General features: G+C 44.6%; 1 protein-coding gene across 9 annotated transcripts in view; it reads right to left on the minus strand.

The window, feature by feature from the left end:
* Positions 1-297: 297 nt before the first annotated feature.
* Positions 298-20,682, minus strand: part of LOC110502822 (ribosome-binding protein 1) — a 42,479-nt gene continuing 22,094 nt past the window's right edge. The window contains exons 9-25 of one of the 9 annotated variants that reach the window (XM_036960534.1): positions 17,781-17,934; positions 13,590-13,707; positions 11,100-11,281; positions 10,720-10,754; positions 10,553-10,631; positions 9,457-9,494; positions 9,169-9,241; positions 8,903-8,943; positions 8,555-8,690; positions 6,764-6,853; positions 6,172-6,264; positions 5,549-5,620; positions 5,353-5,433; positions 2,785-2,832; positions 2,504-2,602; positions 1,514-1,660; positions 298-1,175 (exon numbers count right to left, since the gene is read on the minus strand). In XM_036960534.1, coding sequence (XP_036816429.1) covers positions 1,143-1,175; positions 1,514-1,660; positions 2,504-2,602; positions 2,785-2,832; positions 5,353-5,433; positions 5,549-5,620; positions 6,172-6,264; positions 6,764-6,853; positions 8,555-8,690; positions 8,903-8,943; positions 9,169-9,241; positions 9,457-9,494; positions 10,553-10,631; positions 10,720-10,754; positions 11,100-11,281; positions 13,590-13,707; positions 17,781-17,934 — 1,519 coding nt within the window. In that variant the 3' untranslated portion in view covers positions 298-1,142. Of the gene's footprint in view, positions 1,176-1,513; positions 1,661-2,503; positions 2,603-2,784; positions 2,833-5,114; positions 5,149-5,234; positions 5,434-5,548; positions 5,621-6,171; positions 6,265-6,763; positions 6,854-8,554; positions 8,703-8,902; positions 8,944-9,168; positions 9,242-9,456; positions 9,495-10,552; positions 10,679-10,719; positions 10,755-11,099; positions 11,282-13,589; positions 13,708-17,780; positions 17,935-20,682 lie in introns of those variants that run through there. The other 8 variants (XM_036960531.1, XR_005039208.1, XM_036960530.1 and 5 more) reach the window with 8 other exon arrangements.

Here is a 20,682-nt window from a genome sequence, read left to right on the forward strand (position 1 = left end):
AGCGAGCATTCACTGTGGGGACGTCAGTGATGCATTTCATAATGAAGCCTGTGATGGAGGTGGTTAGCTCGTCGATACTATCGGCGGAGTACCGGAACATATACCTGTCAGTGCTAGCAAAGAAGTCCTGTAGCATAGCCTCTGATTGTGTGGCCGTTGTGGCAGTTTATCCAAATTAGCTGGATGTTTATCAATATTAGCTGGCTGTAACAATCATGCTTTCTGGAACAGCCACAAGGTTTCTTCCATCAATCCTTTTTTAAAATGTCAACAACAGGTTCAAGCAGGACTGAGTCATTACACATAGCTACATTGTAGTTTATTCTTTATCAAAGTCATTCATGTGTGTTGGCAGCCAGCTACTGCGCACACAGTACTGAAGGAGGCACTCACTGTATTGCATTCACCCATCCATTGTGTGTACCATAAAATCTACCCACCATTCAACCAACCTCTTAGAAAAGACACACACAAAAGGTGTGTCCGAAAGTGGCACCATATTTATTCCCTATATAGTTCACTTCTTTTGACCAAGGGCCCATTGCGTTTCGCCGAGGGCCCTGGTCAAAGGTAGTGTGCTATATAGGGAATAGGGTGCCATTTTGGATACAGACAAAGTAATTGCACAGGTCGATGTACGCGTTAACGCACAATTGTTTTCCCTTTTAACACTGGACTCTGGATGGGGGGGGGGGTCATTGTGAATATAAGGCAGAGTAGGTAATAGGTTAACTCTGGTCCAATGCCCTGGACCAAAGCTAGTATTAGGTATAACTTCTGACATAGCCAGAATCATTGATGGAATGGAAGTTTTTCTTCAACAAAGTTTTGTTTGCAGCATAGTCTTTTTTTCCTCATCATAGATCATACAATGAAATGTTCATAGCAATAGCTAAACATTTTGGTCCGGTTTCACAGACACAGATTAAACCTAGTCCTGGACTAAAAAGTTATTTTAAATGGAGATTCTCCATTGACCATGCATCTGTGTCTGGGAAACTGGTCCTTTGATTCTTACAGGAGTTGCAGAAATCAACTACTACAGTACAAAGAAATAAGAATGATTTTGGAATACATAACTATGGTAATAGTAATCATATCAAGGCCTTTTTGGAATGTTTTAATGTCTTGTCTTCAGTCTCTTAAACAGATGTTCCTTCCTTCAGCACTGTACTCTGAAAGTCAGACACAAAAATACAAATTTACAACCACACCCAAACAATAAATAGATGAATCAATCAAAACAATCATTGATGGACATTACAAAAAAATATAGAAAAGACATAACCACACCCATGCAGCAGTTCAAAACAGAATTACTGTAGTCATTCAGGCTGTGTGCAATAATAATAATTATAAATATTTTACTCTGTATTCCACTAAGCAGACGCAGATATGCAAAACAACTGTCAGTACAGTGAGTGCATACATTTTTAGTTTGGGTATGTGATCCCTGTGGGAATTGAACCCACAACCTTAGCATAATAAATTAGTAATAGATTGTCATAGCCACCTTGGTCTCATCAGAGTGGTCCTGTAGTGTGCGGTGTTTGTTCCTCTCTTTGGCAAGCTGCTCCTGAGTGGACTTTAAGAGCTGCTGGAGTTTGGTGGCTGCTTGGCCAAGATCTTTGACTAGTTTTCTCTCTTTCTGCAGGCGCTCCTGAGGAGAAAAGAAGAGGGACAGAAGGTGATCCTTCGGACCTCACACAACCTCCATCGGCTTCAGTTCTGACCAGGGCATATATTCATAAAGCGTCTCAGAGTAGTAGTGCTGATCTAGGATCAGTTTTTCCTTTTAGACTATAGTGAATGGACAGGGGTGACCCATAGAGATGTATAACGATCGCAGCATTGAATAGGCTACTGTATATCCCATTATAGCATCTGTGACAGCATGGGTAGCGCTATTCAGGCTCCATTTTGAATTAGTCCATTTGTTCTTCTACTATTTCTATGAGCTGGTAAACTAACTTTAATGGAGCATACTGCCACCTGGAGTGTGTTGTTTGTACAGGTATAAAGCCAAGGTTGGTGATTTATTGCCACCTATAGTTATGGAATGTTAGCTCAAGAGTATGATTCATTGGCTGATTCCTCCTGATGACCTGGATGGAATCATGTGATCCTTCCTTGACCAATAATAAGTCCCACCCAGTTGACTACTTTAAAATTGTAAAAGTCCTCAATGGCGGTGCCCATGCTAAAACAGGCATTTGGGCACTAGAGTCCTCACCCCAGAGAGATTTATAAATCCTAGATCAGAACTCCTATTCAGAGACGCTTGATGAATACTGGCCCTGGTCCACATTTAGCAGGCAAACGTTGTCCAATGTTGCAGGGTTAGGGTTAGAAATGTAATGAATAGAGCCAACATGATTACTATTTTTATTCTACATGTCAGAGAGGCATGTTTGTTCTACATAACACATTTTTATCTGAAAGTTCCACAGCATTGTGTCCTGATGAACAAAGCCAAGGGTCATGTTCAGCGCTATGTGGGTACCTTTAGCTGGGCTACGTCCTCTGTGTCAGCCTGTGGGGAGTCTCCTGCCTCTTTCAGCAGGTCCAGCTGAGCCTGGAGCTCTGCAACCGTCTTCTGAGCCTGGGGGTGGGGAATCAAGACAAAACAGTCAGTCAGAGAAACAAGAAACAGTCAAACATACAGTCGAGCCGACAAATCGCTGTGTCTAACTAAGCAATTTTGTTGTTAGCCAATGTCAAACTTGCTAGCAAGAGCTACCCTCTTCCGGTTGGTATGTAGTGAGGGGTGGGAGAGTTTAGTACCTGTTCAAACTCCTCTGTGGTCTGATTCAACTGGGACCGGACCTTGAGCTGCAGAAAATATTGTATAAGATGAATATCTGTACGGACACTAGAGATGTTGTGTGTTCCTCCTTGCTACAGACAAAAATAGATAAAAGCATGTAAAAGCACTATAAAATGTTGTGACTTGCACACCCCCACACCACCCTGTGTCATGTTAGTGCCCACTTCACTCCACACCAGGCAAGACGCAGCGTCATGTCCAAAACAAACAGTGTGGTTCCTTCAGTGAAAAATCTCAAATCAGTGGGAAACTGAACCCAATGAGTGAGTGATCATGCTAAGATGAGAGTGATAGAAGCCATGGTTAGAGTTAGCTGCAGCTGGTAGTCAACACACACGGGCTGGTTAAACACACACCATGGTTAGAGTTAGCTGCAGCTGGTAGTCAACACACACTGGCTGGTTAAACACACACCATGGTTAGAGTTAGCTGCAGCTGGTAGTCAACACACACGGGCTGGTTAAACACACACCATGGTTAGAGTTAGCTGTGTATGGAGAAGACTGGACAGACTAGACAAACACAGTCTGGAGTTAGTGTGTGTTGACTATCTTGACGACCAGATTACCCTTCCGTTTCTTGTATTGCTGTAATGTTTTTATCAATCAAAATGTGTCAGTAAGAGAACAGGGGACTTTTCTACTGTGATCAAAATGGATCCCAACTCCACAGATACATGGTTTAACAGCAGGAGAGATACTCATTTAGAATATAGTCCATAGAAATAAAATCGAGTGATTTTATTTATGAGTTAGTCCCTATTTATGACATGCCAAGATGGCTGCCATTACTAGAACATTTTAAAACCTCTGGCTGCTGTCTATGGTCATGACATCAGCCAGTAGTATTTGTATATCTCTCTATTCCCTGGTTGTGGTAACCATTGCTGTCCAGTGACCAGTTTCCAGAAAGTCTAGTATCCCCCAATAGAACAGACAAGCAGTGAAGGATGCCCCATGACCGATAACCTCCGGTGCACTCTGACCTCAGGCTTTAAATACAATCCACCTGTGTGTAATCAAGTCTCCGTATAAATGCACCTGCACTGTGATAGTCTCAGAGGTCCGTTAAAAGCGCAGAGAGCATCATGAAGAACAAGGAACACACCAGGCAGGTCCGAGATACTGTTGTGAAGAAGTTTAAAGCCGGATTTGGATACAAAAAGATTTCCCAAGCTTTAAACATCCCAAGGAGCACTGTGCAAGCGATAATATTGAAATGGAAGGAGTATCAGACCACTGCAAATCTACCAAGACCTGGCTGTCCCTCTAAACTTTCAGCTCATACAAGGAGAAGACTGATCAGAGATGCAGCCAAGAGGCCCATGATCACTCTGGATGAACTGCAGAGATCTACAGCTGAGGTGGGAGACTCTGTCCATAGGACAACAATCAGTTGTATATTGCACAAATCTGGCCTTTATGGAAGAGTGGCAAGAAGAAAGCCATTTCTTAAAGATATCCATAAAAAGTGTCATTTAAAGTTTGCCACAAGCCACCTGGGAGACACACCAAACATGTGGAAGAAGGTGCTCTGGTCAGATGAAACCAAAATTGAACTTTTTGGCAACAATGCAAAATGTTATGTTTGGCGTAAAAGCAACACAGCTGAACACACCATCCCCACTGTCAAACATGGTGGTGGCAGCATCATGGTTTGGGCCTGCTTTTCTTCAGCAGGGACAGGGAAGATGGTTAAAATTGATGGGAAGATGGATGGAGCCAAATACAGGACCATTCTGGAAGAAAACCTGATGGAGTCTGCAAAAGACCTGAGACTGGATCGGAGATTTGTCTTCCAACAAGACAATGATCCAAAACATAAAGCAAAATCTACAATGGAATGGTTCAAAAATAAACATATCCAGGTGTTAGAATGGCCAAGTCAAAGTCCAGACCTGAATCCAATCGAGAATCTGTGGAAAGAACTGAAAACTGCTGTTCACAAATGCTCTCCATCCAACCTCACTGAGCTCGAGCTGTTTTGCAAGGAGGAATGGGAAAAAATTTCAGTCTCTTCGATGTGCAAAACTGATAGAGACATACCCCAAGCGACTTACAGCTGTAATCGCAGCAAAAGGTGGCGCTACAAAGTATTAACTTAAGGGGGCTGAATAATTTTGCACGCCCAATTTTTCAGTTTTTGATTTGTTAAAAAAGTTTGAAATATCCAATAAATGTCGTTCCACTTCATGATTGTGTCCCACTTGTTGTTGATTCTTCACAAAAAAATACAGTTTTATATCTTTATGTTTGAAGCCTGAAATGTGGCAAAAGGTCGCAAAGTTCAAGGGGGCCGAATACTTTCGCAAGGCACTGTACCTATGGTGTACTGTATGGATGTAGATGTGTATAGCTAGTGTACCTATGGTGTACTGTATGGATGTAGATGTGTATAGCTAGTGTACCTATGGTGTACTGTATGGATGTAGATGTGTATAGCTAGTGTACCTATGGTGTACTGTATGGATGTAGATGTGTATAGCTAGTGTACCTATGGTGTACTGTGTGGATGTAGATGTGTACCGGTGCCATTTCCTCCTCTTTCGGGGCGGTCTCGGACTGTTTCTCCAACTGGGCTTCCAACAGCATCAACTGCTCCTTCAGCTGGAGGGAGAGGAGGGTAAGGAGTCCATTACTTAAGTACTGTCTGTACTGAATTGTACCAGTCCAGCACGACACACCTACTGGACTGTAGTTGAAATCAGCCTGATATTTATACCTGTTCTATGCTTTGGTTCTCTGCCTTCAAGCTCTCTGCAGTCTCCTTCAGAGTGTGCACTTGTTCCAGGGCCTAGTGTGAGCAGAGAGGGTGTGGTTTAGAACATGGCAGTGTTTCCCCAATAATCATTGAGCAGTGGCGGGGTGCTTTTTAAAAATACATTTGTGGTCATTTTCGTGATGTAAATGTTTTCAGTGTAAACTTAAACGACTATGTAGAGAATATATATATCTGGTTTTGGTATATAGAGCTATATATTTTTTAAATGAGATCATCTTTGAGAAGTAACAATCACCAATAAAAACTAGACAGTCAGAGAGAATCTAAAATATGTCCTGGCATGGGGCCCCCCCCATTGATTGTGTCATAATGTTTGAGTCACTCAGATAGCATAAGAACACAGCATAAGAACACAGCATAAGCCATGGCAAAATGTGAAGAATTTCAGGAAATTTGCATTCAAACAGAAACATTGTCTCTTGGCCAAGAAAAGGGCTTTAAAAATGTTGGGTCAGAGACTGCAACATTGGCCACGCCCACTAATACACTGCAGGGCCACACAAAGAGCACGAGAGAGGACACAATATTACAGTTGGAGAGGAGAGAAAACACTGCTTCTTCACCTTCTTCAACTGGTCCTCAGAGTCAGCAATCTTGGATTTCCACACCAGCTCCTCCTCCTCTACACTCTTCTGAAGGCACTTCAGCATTCCTTCCTGTGGAGAGACAGACACATGATTGTGTGAGTATTTCTGTATTTGAAATTTTGCAGGATGAAATCTTGTAGACCACAACTCGCTCTCTCGCCCACTCACACACTTGTATTTCTATGCAAGAGAAGGTTTTGCTTGAGGTCAAATTTGACATCTTTATAGATGCAGGTTTTGGGTGATAAATTCAGTAGATCTATCCCCCATTTACACCAGTCTCTCACTCACACAAACATGTAATTGTCTTATGTTGTAGGCCCATTTTTAAGTTTATCTAGAGCAGGGGTATTCAAATCTTACACTACGAGGTCCAAAATACTGCTGCTTTTCTGTTCTACCAGAATTAATTGTACCCACCTGATGTCCCAGGTCTAAATCAGTCCCTAATTAGAGGGAATAATGAAAAAAGCAGTGGAACTGGTTTCAAGAGCCAGATTTTAATTTGAGGGATCTAGATATGCCGGTGTAAACCAACTGGGCGTGTTGGGTTGTTGTAGGTACTCACCGTTTCAGCCAGGACTGTTCTGTACTGGTCACACTCTGCCTGCAGTGTCCCGTGGCTGTCCTCTGCTTCCTTAAGTTTCTCCAACAGCTCCTGGAATCAAAACACCACAGTCAGTCAGAACAAATGAGAAAACATTCATGTCCATTACATTTTCTACAAATGTGATATTTTTCTGTGGTGCTCTGGCTTACAGGTAAAAGCAGACAAACGATATACAGTACCAGTCAAAGTTTGGTCATTCCAGGTTTTTGCTTTATTTTTTAAAACTATTTTCTACATTGTAGAATAATAGTGAAGACATCAAAACTATCAAATAACACATATGGAATAATGTGGTAACCAAAAAAGTGTGAAACAAATCCAAATATATTTTATATTGGAAATTCTTAAAAGTAGCCACCCGTTGCCTTGATGACAGCTTTGTACACTCTTGGCATTATCTCAACCAGCTTCATGAGGTAGTCACCTGGAATGTATTTAAATTAACAGGTGTGCCTTGTTAAAAGTTAATTTGTGTAATTGAATGCGTTTGTGCAAATCAGTTTTGTTTGTGACACGGTAGGGGTGGTATACAGAAGACAGCCCTATTGGTAAAAAAACTAAACAAGTCCATATTATGGCAAGAACAAGAGAAATGACAGTCCATCTTTACTTTAAGACAAGAAGGTCAGTCAATTTGGAAAATGTCAAGAACTTTCTTCAAGTGCAGTTGCAAAAACCATCAAAGCACTATGATGAAACTGTCTCTCATGAGGACCGCCACAGGAAAGGAAGACCCAGAGTTACCTCTGCTGCAGAGGATAAGTTCATTAGAGCAACCAGCCTCAGAAATTGCAGCCCAAAAAAATGATTCACAGAGTTCAAGTAACAGACACATCTCAACATCAACTGTTCAGAGGAGACTGCGTTAATTAGGCCTTTGTGGTCGAATTGCTGCAAAGAAACCACTACTAAAGGACACCAATAAGAAGAAGAGACTTGCTTTGGGCCAAGAAACATGAGCAATGGACATTAGACCGGTGACATTAGATCTGATGAGTCCAAATTTGGATAGGACAATGACCCAACACACATCCAGGCTGTGTAAGGGCTATTTGACCAAGAAGGAAAGGGATGGAGTGCTGCATTAGATGACCTGGCCTCCACAATCACCCAACCTCAACCCAATTGAGATGGTTTGGGATGAGTTGGACCGCAGAGTGAAGGAAAAGCAGCCAACAAGTGCTCAGCATATGTGGGAACTCCTTCAAGACTGTTGGAAAAGCATTCCAGGTGAAGCTGGTTTAGAGAATACCAAGAGTGTGCAAAGCTGTCATCAAGGCAAAGGGTGGCTACTCTGAAGAATCTCAAATCTCAAATATATTTTGATTTATTTAACACTTTCTTGGTTACTACATGATTCCATACGTGTTATTTCATAGTTTTGATGTCTTCACTATTATCGTACAATGTAGAAAATAGTAACAATTTAAGAAAACCCCTTGAATGAGTAGGTGTGTCCAAACTTTGGACTGGTACTGTTTATGAAGCATTATATACAGTGTACATAATATACGGACTATATAACCAGGGATATGTCCGGTAGCCAATCTTTGTCATACATTCCATATAGAACTGCCGTGAATAGAGCAGACATGATTCCTTATCCTACATGTCAGAGAGGCACATTTGTTCGACAAAGCCTATTTCTATCTAAACGTTTCATAAACGGGCCCCATGACTTCTGTCAGACCAGACCAAACCAATCAAGTTATGATCATGGCTCAGTCAGATTTGTACATCATGTCTTACCGGCAGCTCTGTGCTAGGCTCTGATTCCTGGCTCTGCTGGACCTGAGCGAGGGTCTCCTGTACCTTCTGCGATTGGTCCCTGGCTTCCCTTAGCTCCACCTGTAGTGATGCCATCATAGCGTCCCTCTCTGCCAGACTAATAAACAACCAGATGGCCAGAAACACAGTTTACTTTAGTATCCTTTTTACATAGAAGAGCCAAAAGCAAATATTCCATATAGCTTTTAATCAACATTTCTATTGTTTTACGATTTTAAAGACACTTCAAATACAGTTTGATTTGATATTCCACAAGGGAAAAACCAAGTTAAAATCAATGGGTTTGGTAAGGAACAAGGCTTTTTGTACCTGGTTTGTAGCACCGCCAGTTCTGCGGTGTTGTCGGACTGCTGAAACATAAAGCAGGAATTCAGTTAACTATATCCTACAGTAGTACAGATCAAGTTGATACACAAGAAGGGCAACTATAGCCTTGTCCCAAATCTGTTTGTGCGGTCTTGCCAATTCCTATGGTTGTTGTCATGCCAAACGACCATAGGAGATTGGTGAAACAGCACCAATGGGCCTGGGACCAGACTAGGTTAACTGTAGGTGACTGTAGGAGAGGAACTTACAGCAGTGCTGCTCTGGGCCTGCTCTGATGTTTCTTTGGGTTGCTTCACTTCCTGGCTCGTTCTTTCCTTCATTCTGGAATGAAGGACCACATTGTTAACCAGCATTAGGCAATGGTGTGTTGTAATGAAGTGGTATTGAAACAGGCTTGCTTCCTCACTGAAATGAAGAGAGATGCATATGAGGATGTTCAGGTACATAATAGCAGAATTTAACAAAGTTGGTGACATAGTTTCAGCTTCAAATGGGTGATTTAAACTGAAATAGCAGTGGACTTGCTCCAGACAGACCTGTTAGGTGGGCTCTCGGTCTCAGCTGTAGCGACTGCCTGCCGGGACAGAGTAAGAAGATAATGAAAGATAAAAAGACAACATTATGGTTCTCAATACCCCACTTTGGAAACCAAATGTCTCCTCCCAATGGATACAATTCTGCCTAGAAATGTCCAAATACATTCAGTAAACATAAATAACTGATTCAGCTCGGAAATCAATAGAGAACTAACTGATTCAGCTCGGAAATCAATAGAGAACTAACTGATTCAGCTCGGAAATCAAGAGAGAACTAACTGATTCAGCTCGGAAATCAAGAGAGAACTAACTGATTCAGCTCGGAAATCAATAGAGAACTAACTGATTCAGCTCGGAAATCAATAGAGAACTAACTGATTCAGCTCGGAAATCAAGAGAGAACTAACTGATTCAGCTCGGAAATCAAGAGAGAACTAACTGATTCAGCTCGGAAATCAAGAGAGAACTAACTGATTCAGCTCGGAAATCAAGAGAAATAACTGATTCAGCTCGGAAATCAATAGAGAACTAACTGATTCAGCTCGGAAATCAATAGAGAACTAACTGATTCAGCTCGGAAATCAATAGAGAACTAACTGATTCAGCTCGGAAATCAATAGAGAACTAACTGATTCAGCTCGGAAATCAATAGAGAACTAACTGATTCAGCTCGGAAATCAATAGAGAACTAACTGATTCAGCTCGGAAATCAATAGAGAACTAACTGATTCAGCTCGGAAATCAAGAGAGAACTAACTGATTCAGCTCGGAAATCAAGAGAGAACTAACTGATTCAGCTCGGAAATCAATAGAGAACTAACTGATTCAGCTCGGAAATCAAGAGAAATAACTGATTCAGCTCGGAAATCAATCAAATAAATAAATGTGTTTATAAAGCCCTGTACAGAAACCCAGCCTAAAACCCCAAACAGCAAGCAATGCAGGATGTAGAAGCATGGTGGCTAGGAAAAACTCCCTAGAAAAGCAGGAACCTAGGAAAAAACCTAGAGAGAAAATCAATAGAGAAATAATGGATTCAGTTAGCCATGGCCATCCAACTAGCTAGCACAATAAAAACAGAATAGAGACTACTTACAGAAGCCTCCTGTTTCAGTTCTTGGAGATGCTTCAGCTCCTGTTGGAGTGATGCCAACTGACTGTCTCTGTCCTGAAGACTGGAAGATAAATGATTGGTGTTGTTGAGAAAAGACCAACTCCACATCTATAAAGAGAATTATGAGGGACAGATTATCAAAACCATACCTGCTCTTTAGCTGTTCCAACTCAGTGGAGTTACCCTGTAAAACATAAATAAACATGAATTCAGAAGTGGACCCCCAAAAAACGTTGATAGCATGGTTTTCACCACCACATCATCTCCGGACAAGCCATTGCTCATTAGCACCAGAGAGGTTGGAAACAGACACTCAATTTGTGATTACCTCCTGCAAATACTTTGTGAACAAATCTGCCATTGACATTGCTCTGAATCTTCATCATGAGTGTTTACAGAAAGTCATCGCATTTTGAGTCTCTCAGTTAACAACCTCTCTGGCACTAGTAAGCACTGGCTCACGCAGAGTGTGCAAGTGCTGGTTGGGAGCAGTCTAGGCGCTTACCCTAACCCTAATCTGACAACTCACCTCCGTGTCCTCGTCCACATCTCTGTTGTGGCTGGCCTCCAGCAGGACGTTGATGGATTCTACCTGATCCTCCAGTTGTCCTTTCTCCAGCTCGGTCTGCTCCAGCTGGGCTGTTAGGGCCTCCACCTGGGCACTACGCTCTTTCAGATCAGCCTCTATCCTGCCCAGATGGACCTGGATGTCTGGGGGGATGGCAGATAAAACTCACTACAAACTATATATTTATAGAGCATCAGCTGTTCTGGACGACTGTGATCACGCTGTCTGTAGCCGATGTGAGCCAGACCGTTAAACAGGTCAACATTCACAAAGCTGCGGGGCCAGACGGATTACCAGGATGTGTACTCAAAGCATGCGCAGACCAACTAGCAAGTGTCTTCACTGACATTTTCAACCTCTCCCTGACCGAGTCTGTAATACCTACATGTTTCAAACTGACCACCATAGTCCCTGTGCCCAAGAAAGCGATGGTAACCTGCCTAATTACGGCCCCGTAGCACTCACGTCGGCAGCCATGAAAGGCTCACGTCAACACCATCATGCCGGAAACACAAGCTCCACAGATGACACAATCTTTCATGGCTCCACTCGTTACCTGTATTAATGGCACCTGTTTGAACTTGTTATCAGTTCCCGAATGCACTCATGACTGACTATGAGCACCATTAATACAAATAACGAGTGGAGGACAGAGGAGCCTCTTAAAGAAGAAGTTACAGGTCTGTGAGAGGCAGAAATCTTGCTTGTTTGTAGGTGACCAAATACTTATTTTCCACCATAATTTGCAAATAAATTAATTTAAAAAAAATACTACATTGTGATTTTCTAGATTTTTTTTCTCATTTTGTCTGTCATAGTTGAAGTGTACCTATGATGAAAATTACAGGTCTCTCATCTTTTTAAGTGGGAGAATTTAAATACTTTTTTGCCCCACTGTATGTGAAAATGCTGTTCATTGACTACAGCTCAGCGTTCCAACGCCATAGTGCCCACAAAGCTCATCACTAAGCTAAGGACCATGGGACTAAACACCTCCCTCTGCAACTGGATCCTGGACTACCCGATGGACAGACCCCAGGTGGTGAGGGTAGGCAACAACACATCTGCCACGCTGATCCTCAACACTGGGGCCACTCAGGGGTGCGTGCTTAGTCCCTTTCTGTACACCCTGTTCACCCACGACTGCGTGGCCAAGCATGACTCCAACACCATCATTAAGTTTGCTGACAACAGTGGTAGGCCTGATCACCGACAACGATGAGACAGCCTATAGGCAGGAGGTCAGAGACTTGGCAGTATGGTTGCCAGGACAACAACCTCTCCCTCAATGTGAGCAAGACAAAGGAACTGATCATGGACTACAGGAAAAGGCGGGCCAAACAGGCCCCCATTAACATCGACGAGGCTGTAGTAGAGCGGGTTGAGAGTTTCAAGATCCTTGGTGTCCACATCACCTACGAACAATCATCGTCCAAACACACCAAGACAGTCGTGAAGAGGTACCACAACACCTTTTCCCCCTCAGTACAGACTGAAAAGATTTGGCATGGGCACCAGATCCTCAAACTTCTACAGCTGCACCATCGAGAGCATCCTGACCGGTTGTGTCACCGCCTGGTATGGCAACTGCTCGGCATCTGACCGTAAGGCGCTACAGAGGGTAGTGCATATGGTCCAGTACATCACTGGGGCCAAGCTTCCTGACATCCAGGACCTATATGCACTAGGCAGTGTCAGAGGAAGGCCCAAAAAATTGTCAAAGACTCCAGTCGCCCAAGTTATAGACTGTTCTCTCTGCTACCGCATGGCAAGCGGTACCAGAGCATCAAGTCTAGGACCAAAAGGCTCCTTAACAGCTTCTACCCCAAAGCCATAAGACTGCTGAACAATTAAACAAATGGCCACCCGGACTATTTACATTGACTGACGCTCCCCTTTGTTTTTACACTGCTGCTACACGCTGTTTATTATCTATGCATAGTCGATTTACAAATGACCTATACTAACCTGTGCCCCCGCACATTGACTATGTACCGGTACCCCCTGTATATAGCCTCTTTATTGTTACGTAATTTTCTTGTGCTACTTTAAGATTAGTATATATAAAAAATATATATCATAATCACTTTAGTTTATTTCGTAACTATTTCTTGAACGGCACTGTTGGTTAAGGGCTTGTAAGTAAGCATTTCACGGTAAGGTTGTATTTGGCGCATGTGACAAATCAAATTTGATTAATGCTGTTCAATCAATAGATCTTATTCACTGCAATTTTGAAGAATAAAATACAATTGGTTAAGGTTGGCAGTCAAATAATGTGACTATAGCTATTCCTATTTCTTCTTTTGGTCGGTTTATTTAATCTGACGGTTCAATTTAATGGTCGAATTTGCGGAAAGTTTGACATTGACTTCAATTGAGCATTTTCGCTTCATACTCGGTTAGTCCACTGGAATTCGAACAAACATGGCCGAAACGTGAATGTCTTACCTGCGACGGAGGTAGCGTCCTGCTGGGCTTTCTCCAGGGTGCTCTGTGAACTCCTCAACTCTTCACTAACCTCCTCCAGCCTCCTCTGCAGCACCTGCTCACTCTCTACACGGCTGGCCTGAGGTAGAGTAAGACATATTTTAATATTCTGTAATACTACAGTAAGTATTGTGACAGCAAGCTCAGGGTAAGATATGACCACAACTAGAATGAGATTGTATTTCTATGATTATAACAGTATGACATTATTCCCAGGGTCTGGCCTGAGGATGAAGGGTGGGGGCGCATTGTATGTTACTAACCACCAGAGGGCAGCAGAGGCTAAATACAAAACATATCTACAGCATTATTATCCAGCTACAGAGACTTAGTAATAGGTATACAACTGGTGTGTGTGTGAGAGAGAGCGAAAGAGAAAGACTAAAATCTGGAGGGCTAATGATAGTGACATGTGTATATTCACTAATAGGCATGTAACATTCTGTTGATAAACCTCGTAACTGGTCCAGAAGGACATGATAATTCAATTATTAATTAACATGAACTCTTGACTGCCAGGAAGTAAAACATTGACTCACTGACCCCATAATAGTACGTACACACACACACACACACACACACACACACACACACACACACACACACACACACACACACACACACACACACACACACACACACACACACTTAGGATTTACCAAATGGACTAAACACAGCTGGTGTCTAGTAATGTTTTAAACTTTGCTTGGGCACATAGCACACATTCCATCTGGTGCCAGCCAGCCAGCCAATCAGTCAGCCCGTGAGCCAGCCAACCAGTCAGCAACCAACCTGCCAGCCAGCTAGTCATTCGGCCCCATTATTGTGTGGCTGCATTCCAGGTCAACACACAGCTCTATGATTTCAAGGCCATTAGAGACCCAGCCACATCACAGGCGCATTAGACGGGTGGGGGACCAGCCGGTAGCGAAGGCTTTAGAGGGGTGGGGGACCAGCCGGTAGCGAAGGCTTTAGAGGGGTGGGGGACCAGCCGGTAGCGAAGGCTTTAGAGGGGTGGGGGACCAGCCGGAGGGTAAGGCTGTAGAGGGGTGGGGGACCAGCCGGTAGCGAAGGCTTTAGAGGGGAGGGGGACCAGCCAGAGGGTAAGGCTGTAGAGGGGTGGGGGACCAGCCGGAGGGTAAGGCTGTAGAGGGGTGAGGGACCAGCCGGTAGCGAAGGCTTTAGAGGGGTGGGGGACCAGCCGGTAGCGAAGGCTTTAGAGGGGAGGGGGACCAGCCGGTAGCGAAGGCTTTAGAGGGGAGGGGGACCAGCCGGTAGCGAAGGCTTTAGAGGGGAGGGGGACCAGCCGGTAGCGAAGGCTTTAGAGGGGTGGGGGACCAGCCGGTAGCGAAGGCTTTAGAGGGGTGGGGGACCAGCCGGTAGCAAAGGCTTTAGAGGGGTGGGGGACCAGCCGGAGGGTAAGGCTGTAGAGGGGTGGGGGACCAGCCGGTAGCGAAGGCTTTAGAGGGGAGGGGGACCAGCCGGTAGCGAAGGCTTTAGAGGGGTGGGGGACCAGCCGTTAGCGAAGGCTTTAGAGGGGTGGGGGACCAGCCGTTAGCGAAGGCTTTAGAGGGGTGGGGTACCAGCCGGAGGGTAAGGCTGTAGAGGGGAGGGGGACCAGCCAGAGGGTAAGGCTGTAAAGGGGAGGGGGACCAGTCGGAAGGTAAGGGTTTAGAGGGGTGGGGGACCAGCCGGAGGGTAAGGGTTTAGAGGGGTGAGGGACCAGCCAGAGGGTAAGGCTGTAGAGGGGAGGGGGACCAGCCAGAGGGTAAGGCTGTAAAGGGGAGGGGGACCAGTCGGAAGGTAAGGGTTTAGAGGGGTGGGGGACCAGCCGGAGGGTAAGGGTTTAGAGGGGTGGGGGACCGGCCGGAGGGTAAGGGTTTAGAGGGGTGGGGGACCAGCCGGAGGGTAAGGGTTTAGAGGGGTGGGGGACCAGCCCGTAGCTAAGATTTTAGAGGAGTGGGGGACCAGCCAGTGGGTAAGGCGAAGGCAAACTGCAAACTGGCAGTTCTAGAACTAGGGTGTAGCCTTGCAGTTCAACATACCCTTGGATATATTGGATTCCTTGGATTCCTAATAACATTTTCCTACAACAGACTAGCTAAATCTAGTGCAATACTATGTCATGAGGATCCGGATGGGTCGGATCAGCTTTGCAGTAGATGACTTCAGCCAGACTGGTGGTGGGTTGACAGTAAATCAGGGATTAGAACGTTCAGTTTTCTCCCTCTCCAAATTCACACAGGAATGTGCCTTTGTTTCACAGACGTTTCTCGCTGAAATTCTAACACGTTCTAAAGCGAATACTGGAACGATATTTCTAATATAGAACATATATATATATTTTTTTTTACCTTTATTTAACTAGGCAAGTCAGTTAAGAACAAATTCTTATTTTCAATGGCGGCCTAGGAACAGTGGGTTAACTGTTCAGGGGCAGAATGACAGATTTGTACCTTGTCAGCTTGGGGATTTGAACTTGCAACCTTCCGGTTACTAGTAAAACGCTCTAACCACTAACCTGCCACCCCAATGGTCAGAGGTGATCTAAATGGTCAGAGGTGATCTAAAGAAGGTCATTTTGGTTATTTTGTGATGTCATTAAAAATGTTATAAAGAAATACTGTAACTTGAAAAGTATATGCACACTACATGTACGAAGTCTCCATCCTTTTATGTTGTGTATGAAAAATGATGTGTTTTTGTTAACCTTTTCATACGTGAGTTCCAAATATCTCTAACGGTCACCCCCAGCGTGAGTTGTTTTATGCACGTAATGTCAGAATGCACTCACTGTTCCAAAATGTGATTATTACGCAACAGTACAGTTAACACGCGCTGCCTGCTAATTATCTATAGGCTGTGTTTCAACTTGTCAAAATAATTTTCTAAGTTGTATTTTCTAAAAGTTTGAATTGAGGTGTGTTCCGCCTCTTCATTAAATTTACACAGAAGTAGCCCTTTTCAGCATTGTGGACAATTTATGTTTGAGGCTTTACTGAGCCGGACAAACTTCTCTTCGAGGAGAGCCCACGCATATCAACCATGTTTGCGCAGATCAAGTATGCAGATATTTGCGCAGTCTTGCACAAATTGGAACATTTTCTGGCGGGCAAATAATAACTTTGGACAAGGGTGCATTCCCATCAAAGTTCCTTATTTTCTGTATATCGTGTTGTTGGTTCTACTGTGTGTACAGTTGAAGTTGGAAGTTGACATACACCTTAGCCAATTACATTTAAACTCACAATTCCTGTGAGACGCCTAAGACAGAGCTACAGGGAGACAGGACGGATAGCTGATCATCCTCGCAGTGGCAGACCTCATGTAAGAACACCTGCACAGGATCGGTACATCCGAACATCACGACTGCGGGACAGGTACAGGATGGCATCAACAACTGCCTCCATCAGTGCTCAGACTGTCCGCAATAGGCTGAGAGAGGCTGGACTGAGGGCTTGTAGGCCTGTTGTAAGGCAGGTCCTCACCAGACATCACCGGCAAGACAGGACTGGTTCAGGGGTGATGTTCCTAACCTAAACCCGGGGTGATGGTTGGATTCGCGTTTATCGTCGAAGGAATGAGCGTTACACCGCGGCCTGTACTCTGAAGCGGGGTCCGTCATGGTCTGGGGCGGTGTGTCACAGCATCATCGGACTGAGCTTGTTGGAAGTTACGACTGTTCCGAATATTGATATGATACAAGGTTATGATTAATACGTAGACTGTTTTATGGATGTGATAGGTAAATTTGGGACATGGTAACTCTTTAAGCAACCGCTCTGGTGGGACCAAATTCCTAATTAGTTAATTGTTACATGATTCGGGTAACAATTAAACAGTTATTGATTAGATAAATAACAGTCATCAGATTAATGAAAGTAAAGTCACGACAACTACTTACAGTATGTTACATTTTCCTAGGTCACAGAACAGACTAGCTAAATCTGGTGTGATACTACTTATAGCAGCAGGGGCAGTACCTCCAGCCCTCTCCAGATGTTGTCATTAGTCTGAACGTGTGTGTGTGTCCATGTCCGTGTGCGTTTCCATGTCCGTGTTCGCGTGTCCGTGTGCATCCGTGTGTGTGCATGTGTGTCTGTGCGTCCGTGTGCATGTGCGTCCGTGTGCGTCTGTGTTTTCCAGTCCTACCTGCAGTAGAGTAAGTTGTTTCTCTACAGAAGACACCTTTGTCTCCAGCCCTCTCTTGACCTTCTCATCAGCTTGAAGGCTCTCACTCCTCTCCCCCAGCTCCTTGGTCAGTCTGGCACAGTCCTCTCTCAGCTTGGCAAGCTCTGCATTCTGTCTGAGGAGAGAAGAGAGAGGGAGGCCAGGTCAGTCAGGAAAATACACTACATGGCTAAAAGTATGTGGACACCTGCTCGTCAAACAGCTCATTCCAAAATCATGGGCATTAATATGTAGTTGGTCCCCCCTTTGCTGCTATAACATTCTCCATTCTTCTGGGAAGGCTTTCCACTAGATGTTACAACATTGCTGTGGCGACTTGTTCACATTCAGCCACAAGAGCATGAGTGAGGTCGAGCACTGATGTTGGGCGATTAGGCCTGGCTCGCAGTCGGCGTTCCAATTGATCCCAAAGGTGTTTGATGGGGTTGAGGTCAGGACTCTGTGCAGGCCAGTCAAGTTCTTCCACACTTATCTCCATTAACATTTTCTGTATAGACTTTACTTTGTGCAAAGGGGCATTGTCATATTGAAACAAAGTTAGAAGCACAGAATAGTCTAGAATGTCATTGTATTCTGTAGCGTTAAGATCACCCTTTACTGCAACTACGGCGCCTATCCCGAACTATGAAAAACAGCCCCAGACCATTATTCCTCTTCCACCAAACGTAACAGTTGGCACTATGCACTTGGGCAGGTAGTGTTCTCCTGGCATCCGCCAAACGCAGATTCATCCGTTGGACAGAGATGTTGAAGCGTTATTCACTCCAGAGAAAGCGTTTACCCTGCTCCAGTCCAAAGGCGGCGAGCTTTACACCACTGCTTGGCATTGCGCATGGTGATCTTAGGCTTGTGTGCGGCTGCTCGGCCATGGAAACCCACTTCATGAAGCTCTTGTGCTGACTTTGCTTCCAGAGGCAGTTTGGAACTTGATGGTGAGTGTTGCAACTGAGGACAGACGATTATTACTTGTTACGCTCACAGAACGGCAGTCCCGTTCTGTGAGCTTGTGTGGCCTACCACTTCGCAGCTGAGCCGTTGTCGCTCCTAGACATTTCCACTTCCCAATAACAGCATTTACAGTTGACTGGGGCAGCTCTAGCAGGACAGAAATTTGACGAACTGACTTGTTGGAAAGGTTCCATCCTATGACGATGCCACATTGAAAGTCACTGAGCTCTTCAGTAAGGCAATTCTACTGCCAATGTTTATCTATTTTATTTTTTTATTTTTTATTTCACCTTTATTTAACCAGGTAGGCTAGTTGAGAACAAGTTCTCATTTGCAACTGCGACCTGGCCAAGATAAAGCATAGCAGTGTGAACAGACAATACAGAGTTACACATGGAGTAAACAATAAACAAGTCAATAACACAGTAAGAAAAAAAAGAGTATATATACATTGTGTGCAAAAGGCATGAGGAGGTAGGCGAATAATTACAATTTTGCAGATTAACACTGGAGTGATAAATGATCAGATGGTCATGTACAGGTAGAGAGAGATATTGGTGTGCAAAAGAGCAGAAAAGTAAATAAATATAAACAGTATGGGGATGAGGTAGGTAAAATTGGGTGGGATATTTACCGATAGACTATGTACAGCTGCAGCGATCGGTTAGCTGCTCAGATAGCAGATGTTTGAACTTGGTGAGGGAGATCAAAGTCTCCAACTTCAGCGATTTTTGCAATTCGTTCCAGTCACAGGCAGCAGAGAACTGGAACGAAAGGCGGCCAAATGAGGTGTTGGCTTTAGGGATGATCAGTGAGATACACCTGCTGGAGCGCATGCTACAGGTGGGTGTTGCCATCGTGACCAGTGAACTGAGGGGATTGCATGGCCTCATGCTCGATTGTATACACCTGTCAGCAACGGGTGTGGCTGAAAAAGCAGAATCCACTCATTTGAATGGGTGTCCACATACTTTTGGCCATGTAGTGTACCTCAGAGTAGGCTTCACAGTAGACAGTCTCTTAGTCAGACACTAATCCTAGACCTAGTAATCCTAATTTACTGTGTTCCATACGAATTTACATCTGCATTCTCAAAACTAAACGTATTCTTCGTAGTGGCAAATACTAAAACGTTTTGGGACAGGGGCCGGGAACCCACCTACTTGCTCTCTGCCTGGCTGGTGGCCTGGTTCAGGGTTAGGGGTTAGGTTAGGAACAGACACCTACTTGCTCTCTGCCTGGCTGGTGGCCTGGTTCAGGGTTATGGTTTAGGTTAGGAACAGACACCTACTTGCTCTCTGCCTGGCTGGTGGCCTGGTTCAGGGTTAGGGGTTAGGTTAGGAACAGACACCTACTTGCTCTCTGCCTGGCTGGTGGCCTGGTTCAGGGTTAGGGGTTAGGGTTTAGGTTAGGAACAGACACCTACTTGCTCTCTGCCTGGCTGGTGGCCTGGTTCAGGGTTAGGGGTTAGGTTAGGAACAGACACCTACTTGCTCTCTGCCTGGCTGGTGGCCTGGTTCAGGGTTAGGGGTTAGGTTAGGAACAGACACCTACTTGCTCTCTGCCTGGTTGGTGGCCTGGTTCAGGGTTAGGGTTAGGGGTTAGGTTAGGAACAGACACCTACTTGCTCTCTGCCTGGCTGGTGGCCTGGTTCAGGGTTATGGTTTAGGTTAGGAACAGACACCTACTTGCTCTCTGCCTGGCTGGTGGCCTGGTTCAGGGTTAGGGGTTAGGTTAGGAACATAGACCTACTTGCTCTCTGCCTGGCTGGTGGCCTGGTTCAGGGTTAGGGGTTAGGTTAGGAACAGACACCTACTTGCACTCTGCCTGGCTGGTGGCCTGGTTCAGGGTTATGGTTTAGGTTAGGAACAGACACCTACTTGCTCTCTGCCTGGCTGGTGGCCTGGTTCAGGGT

This window comes from Oncorhynchus mykiss, chromosome 23 (genome assembly GCF_013265735.2).
Source record: "Oncorhynchus mykiss isolate Arlee chromosome 23, USDA_OmykA_1.1, whole genome shotgun sequence".
Taxonomy (NCBI): Eukaryota; Metazoa; Chordata; class Actinopteri; order Salmoniformes; family Salmonidae; genus Oncorhynchus; species Oncorhynchus mykiss.